General features: G+C 52.3%; 1 protein-coding gene across 6 annotated transcripts in view; it reads right to left on the bottom strand.

The window, feature by feature from the left end:
- Nucleotides 1–576: 576 nt before the first annotated feature.
- The window catches only part of Zmiz1 (zinc finger MIZ-type containing 1), a 204016-nt gene continuing 197204 nt past the window's right edge, over nucleotides 577–7388 (bottom strand). For 5 of the 6 annotated variants that reach the window (XM_026779819.1, XM_013346904.2, XM_005348703.3 and 2 more), the window contains 2 exons: nucleotides 5822–6076; nucleotides 577–4408 (listed from right to left, as the gene is read on the bottom strand). In XM_026779819.1, the coding sequence (XP_026635620.1) occupies nucleotides 4301–4408; nucleotides 5822–6076 (363 nt within the window). In that variant the 3' untranslated portion in view covers nucleotides 577–4300. The remainder of the gene's footprint in view (nucleotides 4409–5821; nucleotides 6077–7388) is intronic. The other variant, XM_013346905.2, reaches the window with a different exon arrangement.

The raw sequence follows: 7388 nt of genomic DNA, 5'->3' as shown, positions 1-7388 counted from the left end.
GTCTGTCGGACTCAGCATGGGCTACTAGACAGTCTTGAGTCACAGATGGCCTAAAGCCCCAGCGCCCCTCCAGGACAGGCCCTGTCCATGGCCTGATATTTAACCAGCCTTCACAAACTGTTCCACAAGCCCTCAGCAGGGCTAGCTGGAGATAGGTTCTCACCAGGAGAGACCAATGCCAGAGGCTCTTTATATTCACAAGGGTTTCAGGACCTCACAGAGGAGCAGGAGGCTTCCAAGCCAACATTCCAACCTCTGCACAGACCGACAGGATAGGGTGGTAGTGTAAAAACCGAAGCCAGGCCGGGCGGTGGTGGCGCACGCCTTTAATCCCAGCACTCGGGAGGCAGAGGCAGGCGGATCTCTGTGAGTTCGAGACCAGCCTGGTCTACAGAGCTAGTTCCAGCATATCAACAGCCTGGTCTACAGAGCTAGTTCCAGGACAGGCTCCAAAGCCACAGAGAAACCCTGTCTCGAAAAACAAAAAAAAAAAAAAAAAAAAAAAAAAAAAAACCCCGAAGCCAGTTCCCTCAGACCAGTCCTTCACAACCACAAAACAGCTAACTCACCAGAACCTTCGTTTTTGTCAATTTATTTAGAAAAAAATTAACATGAGCAAATGAGATACCTCAGTGTTACAACAGAGTATAGAAATGTCTAGCAATAATCAAATAATTTGATCTTTAAATACAAAATAACCACATGAACACCTAATATACAGGTTTCATCTGAATACATATTTATTAGATAAATATTAGAGGTCACATCATCTAACTACATACAGCTTTGCAAGACTAGAAATCACAATTAGTTTTCTGACCAGTCAAAAGTATGAAATGATTGCAGTGTACATACGATGTACAAAGACAATGGCGGTTTCCATGGACGTCACTTCAGGCTGCACGTGGGGGGTGTGTGTACGTGTGAATCACCTGTGATCATGATATCAAAAACTTATACAAAGTATGAATTTGGTTACAATTTTCTTCTGAAATCCCCATTTCTCTTCATTGTTTCCATAGCACCCTAAAAATACACAGGTGGCAGGGCTAGGACACTGAAGGTAAAGAGTACGTGTAGGTAAAATAAAAACAGAACAGAACGAAAATGCCTTTTCACACAGGGGCAGAGTATATTACATGAGGAGACAAAGGTGGAGTCACAAACGCTAACAAACGGGATCTAGTATTTCACATAAGATGGAGTTCCAAGCCTTTTGTTGTTTTGTTTCGCAAAATAAAAACAATACACATTCCGAGAGAAATGAATGCATCTTGTTGACATGTCTATTTCTCATTTACATATGTACACACGTCCCTTGAGTTGCCGCCGCTGCTCACACTGCCTCGTCTGGATGGGTCAGGCCCAAGGGCCCATTGGGAGCAGACCTGTAGCTCTCTGGGGGTTAGGGCTTCCGTTAGGGAGAAAGTATTAAGAATCTTTGAAAAAATAAAATGGCTACAGGGAACATGAGACATGAATAAAGCTTCAAACCAAGAAGATGGGGGTGATCGCCTGGGCAGGGAGCCCTTCCCATCTGCCTGTGGGCTCCCAGCTCATTCTGTTGAGTGGTGGCCGGTACATGCCTATGGGTGGGTTGCTCGTTGTGGTAAAGTGGCTGGCTGAGGCCTCATTTCTGAGGTTACTATGGCTCCAAGTTGTTATCAGACAGGACCGAGGAAGGATCTTTCCAGAGCCTGCACCTGCCTCTGCTTACGGATGTCACCTTTACCTGAATTTGTCACTACCAAGGCACGGCTCTAGCCCCAGATGTCTTTGTACCTCTCTCCCACACCCTAGATGAGTTCCAACATTTCTCAAAAAGGGATATGCCCAGAGCACGGGTTTCAGGCTCTGTGGTGGACTTGTTGGTGCGCACTTGCCTGGGAGAGGGCCTAGGAAATCAGCCTCAGGGGTGCCAACTGAGCGATGGCAGGAGAGGCGACAGGGAGTGTCTAGGCCTTTTGCACTGGAAACCTGTAGAGAACCTGGGCACAGCTTGACAAGAACCAGCAGGGACCCCAGGTTGTTCTGGGGCACAGTATCACGGCAAGAAGCAGGAACTTCTGAGAAAGGCATCTGTCAGTCTGAAGCTGAACAATCCACACGGTCTGCCACAGAGCATGGCCGTATGCCAGGACACAGGCACTGGGCAGGGACAGCCACGTAGTACCTGGTGCAGTGTTGTCCCTACTGGTGACCAAGAGTGGCTCTCAATAGTGGGTGGCCTGGTTGCTCAACTAGGGCATGGCCACCCCTTCTGCTCCCCCCTCATCTGTACAAATAGCCCTGGTTGTTTTTTGTTTTTGTTGTTTGTTTGTTTGTTTTTTTAAAAAAAAGAACTTGTTTTTTCTTTGAGTCAAGATATTTTAAAAACACCAGCAAAGGCTATAACCAGGTCATGAAAATGTCAAATATTATCAAAGACGATACTAAAATATTCACAAAGTTATTTACAAAAGCGATTCTTAAAATAATTGATTTGCATACTGAACACATTGTTTGAAAAAACCTCAACGACAGGACAAAGGAAGAAGAGGAGTGGGGTGATGGCAGCTTTCCTTGTGCCATTTTTTAGGGTGACAGTAAGTCAACAGTTAGGGTCACCTTTCTGGTACAATCTACGTCAAAGTGCCAGGGAGCACAGAGGGAAACCGATGACTGATGACGGATGAGGATGCTGACAGCAGACAGGAGGCAGGAGAGGGCCCTGGGGGGCAGCACTGGAGAAGGGAGCAAAGAATTTATAGATGGGGCTCATGTGATCGGACAACCTGGCATCACCACAGGCCATGAGGCTCAGGGGACACAGACCAGCCTGGAACGAAGCAGGTGACAGTAATGACACGCCAACAGGGGACTCTAAGCTGGATGGAGTGAACAGCAGGACCAGAGGCTGCACTTGCTGGGTGAGCAGGAGTGTAGCGCGAGCTCTGGGTGGAGGAAGGATACAGAGAATGGCAGGCAGCTTTTGTAGACGCCATAAGCTGCCTGCCAAGATATCCTGGTGCACACAGCAATGGCCTGGGCTGGAGACAGAGGCAGCCATGAGTGGAGAACCTGGTTGGCAGCTTGGAGAGACATGGATGCCCTGGGCTCTTGCTGTGAAGCCCAGTTCCTGCCCAAGTTGCCTTGTGCTGCCCAGCCTCTCTACCATGTACCCCTACAGCTGGCTAGGGAAAGGAGAACTAGACCCCAGGGGGAAGTGGGTCCCATGGAATAGTCTTAGGGACGGAGGGTATGTATGGGCAGGAGGAAGGAAAGAGAACATGGAGGGAAATGGTTTGCTTGCTGTCCAGATGCAATGATCCTTTCCTTGGGTGACTTCAGAGCTTTCCACTGTGGTCATTTAAAAGCAGGGAGTAGCTTGGGGCTGCAAGGCTTTGGCTGCTCCTGTTGGGCTCTGGCTGCTCCTGTTGGGCTCTGGCTGGCATCTTCCCAAAAGCCCCAACAAAGGGCACATTTTGGTGGGGTGCATGCTTGTGCACATGCTCTCTGCTCACTGCAAGCTTTGGCCCTGGTCTTAGTTGAGGAGCCCTCCTATGCATTGTCCTGGCTCCATGGAAGGCCCTGACCTGTGTCCCACCAGCCCCTAAACAGGAGTGGCAAACCTCAGACACAGCACTCTGTCCTTGTTCTGCTGAGAGTGTGTTGCTAGGGCATCTTGTCTTAGGAGTCAGAGGCCAAAGCCACGACCCTTGGCCCTGAGGGATGTTCTCCTTCCCAGAGGTTTGTGCTTTTCTGTGGGTGTTGTATGTATGTATGTGCGTGCGTGCGTGCATGTGTGTGTGTGTGTGTGTGTGTATGGGGGGTGGCCTTCCTCACTGCTGTAAACTGTCACCACTCCTCCAAGGTTGTCCACTTCCCTGGCCTGGAGGTGGGAGTGCAGGCTTCTCTCAGGTTCCAGTCACTTGAAGGAGGCTCTGGGCCAGGAGGCAGGGATATGGTTTAAAAACATGGAAGAACTTTGGGGCACTGGAAGGTCGGTCATCTGGAGTCAGCACATATGGAGGGACCTATAGTCGTCACTGGCATGTCTCTTGCTGGGACTGGATCCCTTCAGCTGGGGTTCATCTTCCAGGGGCCTTCTTCAGGCTCACTCTGGGTACAGGCCCTGGAGCATTCAGGCAAATAGGACTGCAGACCCACATGGCCTTCCCTGCCTAGTGTGCTCTGCTCAGCCCCCAGCCTGAGGTCCTGGTGCAGGAGGCCTGAACACGGGCTCCTGTGAGGAAAAGTATGTGGGACAGATGGGGCAGGAGGCATAGTGGGTAGGGATGGCCCTAATGGAAGGTGGCCTTCAGTTGTTCTCAAAGAGAGACAGGAGGTCATCGTTGCTATTGCTTGGAAGGTCGGGGGGGTCCAGGTAGGAGAGGAGCTCGTCGGGGTTTGTGAGTTCCGGCAGTAGCTAGAAGAGAAAAAGCCCAGTTGAGGTGGCTGAGGGTGGTCCGGGAGGAGGAGGAGGAGTGAGGGCTCTCTCTGGCTGCTCACTTCCTTCTGCTCGCCTCCTGGAGTTCTACCTCAGAGATGGAAAACTAGTGGTGTTGAGTATGGGCCTGCTGGCTGTCCTCAAGACCAATCCAGACCACTGCACCCCACCTGGGGTAGGCATGCCCACACTCAACAAATGCCAAGGGCAGCAGAACCCTTAGCCTACCAGCAGAGACTCACTGGGCTGATCCCTCCTCTCAGGCACTGATGTCAGCCCCATTACAGATCAAGGGCTGGGCTTTCTTTTGACTATTCCTCTGTCCTCTTAGAACCTGGCACGAGCAGAAGCCATCCGGCTTCACCCATAAGCACAAGGAGGCTGTGGGAAGACAGCTGGTCCTCATAGTGCTTGCTGCCCTAGACTTCTCGCAGAGTCTTACTGAGTCTGTGGCTGTCTGTCTGTCCTGTCCCTGTGGTCCACTGTCTCTGCTCCCCATGTGATACCCTTGGAGTAGGTATGTCCTATTGGGGCAGAGGAGCTCCTGAATCTCGAAGCATCCCACTGGTCTGACTAGAGGGGGGAGCTGGTGAGAAACCAAGGGGTCTGCAAACCAAAGATAACGACACAGTTCTCCCTGTCAAGTGCTCTCTGATGCCACTGGGGTGGATGCTGATCGCAGGGCCAGGAGTCCAGTACCTAGGGGTTGGTTGGGACTGGCTACAGCTCCTAGCTCCTGAGGGGGTAGGAGGAGCAAGTGTCCAGTAATAATCTTTCTGTGACTCCCTCCTTCTAGACCACTGAGGCCCCAGGATGGGAGATCCTGGAGTCTCAGCGGCCCACGCTGACCCTATCTTCCTCCCAACGGTCTTCTGTCATTCCACGGAGAGGCTTCTTGGGGTGAGCAATGGAGCAAGCGGAAGCGGGAAATGGAAACACATGGACAAGGAAACCGCAGGCAGACAAGACCAGCAAGACGATGGTGGGACACCATTCTTAGCCCTTCCCCTGCCCAGGCCAGAAGGTAGATACAGAAATAGCAAGCTCGACATGGGGGTGTGAGGGAGGCTGTGGGAAGAAGGGAAAGGACCCTCTTGTACTATCTCCAAGGCCCTGACTGGAGGGACCCTGCAAGAACCTAGGTAGAAAAGGAGTAGGACTGGGGAACAGGACTATTGGGCCAAGGGGTTGATGGGTGGGGGTGGGCCTCACATGACATATCTCCATATGGGGCATCCTAGTGCTAGAATCAGAGGAGATTGGCTCGGGCCCACCCACCACCCACCCACTTTTCCACCCGAGGCCTTGTGCCCTTAAGTACCCCCCTTCTCTTGGGAAGGTCCCGGTGCCATGCCTGGCCCCAGACCGAGGTGTGTGGTGACCCCAACTTACATCCAGTGAAGGTTCCGGCATGTCGGATGCTCCCTGTGCTCCGGCCTGACCCTCTAAGGCTGAGGAGGGGTTAAAGGTCAGGTCGCTGTGTGGATGGTTGCTGGGAGCGGCCTGTGGTGGCTGCCGGGGAGGCTGGGAAGGAGGAGGAGCCCCACTGTGATGTAATGGAGGCCCTGCCTGGCTGCTGGGGTGTGGTACGTGCAAACCTTGTTGTATGGAGGGATGGGGCTGGTCAGAACTGCCAGCGTGGGGCATCTGTGGAGGAGGAGAGAGCAGGAGAAAAGAGAGGTGAGGTGACGAGGCACAACGACGGATGCCTGGAGAAAATGAACCCCGAACAAACCAGGAAGTAACGGACCTCAAACAAGGGAGCCCCTCACGAAGAACAATGGTCTGGGGTTGGGGAGCAGAACAGAAAATCAAAAACAGAAAATCAAAAAAAAAAAAAATTCAGTAATCTGTCCTTTCCGGAAACTGACAACCAGGAAGGCTGTAAAGGGACACGTGGGGAAGGGGTCTCACTGGAGCCAGGTGTAGACCAGAGGGCTCCCCACCCCCACACTGTCACAACGAACAACAGCGAGGGCAGAATGGACAAGCAAATGGACGTGTTTCTGGGAAGCGGGTAGCTGTTGGCAGCGTGGTGCAGGCTCCCCGGGGCTAGGGCAGTGCAGAGCAGGCGTGGACATGGCACGGGTAGGCGTGCAGCTCAGGACTGGGAGTGTGACCCGCCAAGTGGGTCCCCGGCTGGCAATAAGACAGGTGCTTTGCCTGCCTCCCACCCAGGATAAAACGGCAGATCAGGGAGAGGACCTGGCTCTCCAGGGACATTTTAGGGTACAGCCTAAAGGCCATACCACCTTGATCAGCAATGGGTTTCACGCTGGGGCTGCTGAGGAACAGGGCAGTGTGACCCTAACAGGTTAACTAGGGAATTCATCCCTTCTAATTGGCAATGCATTGAAAATCAGTTGGCTGTGAGTATAAGGGTTTTTATGTATACACATGCCTGCTGAATGCTTCTTGCTCTTTCAAGAAGACCCTTCAAAGCAGAAGGCCTGAAGCTGCTCTCTGGCAAAGGCTTCTGCCTGCTCTATGCATTCAAAGAGGGCCACCAGTCCCACTTACATACTGCCAAGGACACATCAGCCTGGTGACCCAATTGCTTGGTCTCAGATGACTATTACCCCTGCCTCATCCCCATCTCTAGGCTCTTTCTTGCTGGGTTAGCAAGGGGTAATCATGCCACCCTTGGTCTCCCAGACCCCACTTCCTCTTCCCATTTCTGCTAAAAGCTGCTCCCGAGGTCTGCCATGATCTGGTCTCTACCAAAAGTCCTGGTTGTATCCTTTCTTTGTGAGGTACAGGACTCCACTCCAATGTAACACTAGTATCACAATGCTCCCCAGCTCAGGTCCCTAGGTGACCCACATGTGGCATGTGTGAAGGGGCTGGAAGAAAAGGCCACAGAGGGCGAGGAGCCAGTTGGGAGTTCTCACTTAGCTCACTGGAGCAGAGTTCCCCGGCACCCATCCTGAGGGAGCAGAGTTCCCCGGCACCCATCCTG

Source organism: Microtus ochrogaster, chromosome 6, assembly GCF_000317375.1.
Source record: "Microtus ochrogaster isolate Prairie Vole_2 chromosome 6, MicOch1.0, whole genome shotgun sequence".
In the NCBI taxonomy this organism is placed as follows: Eukaryota; Metazoa; Chordata; class Mammalia; order Rodentia; family Cricetidae; genus Microtus; species Microtus ochrogaster.
This window is presented reverse-complemented; position numbering and strand designations above follow the sequence as displayed.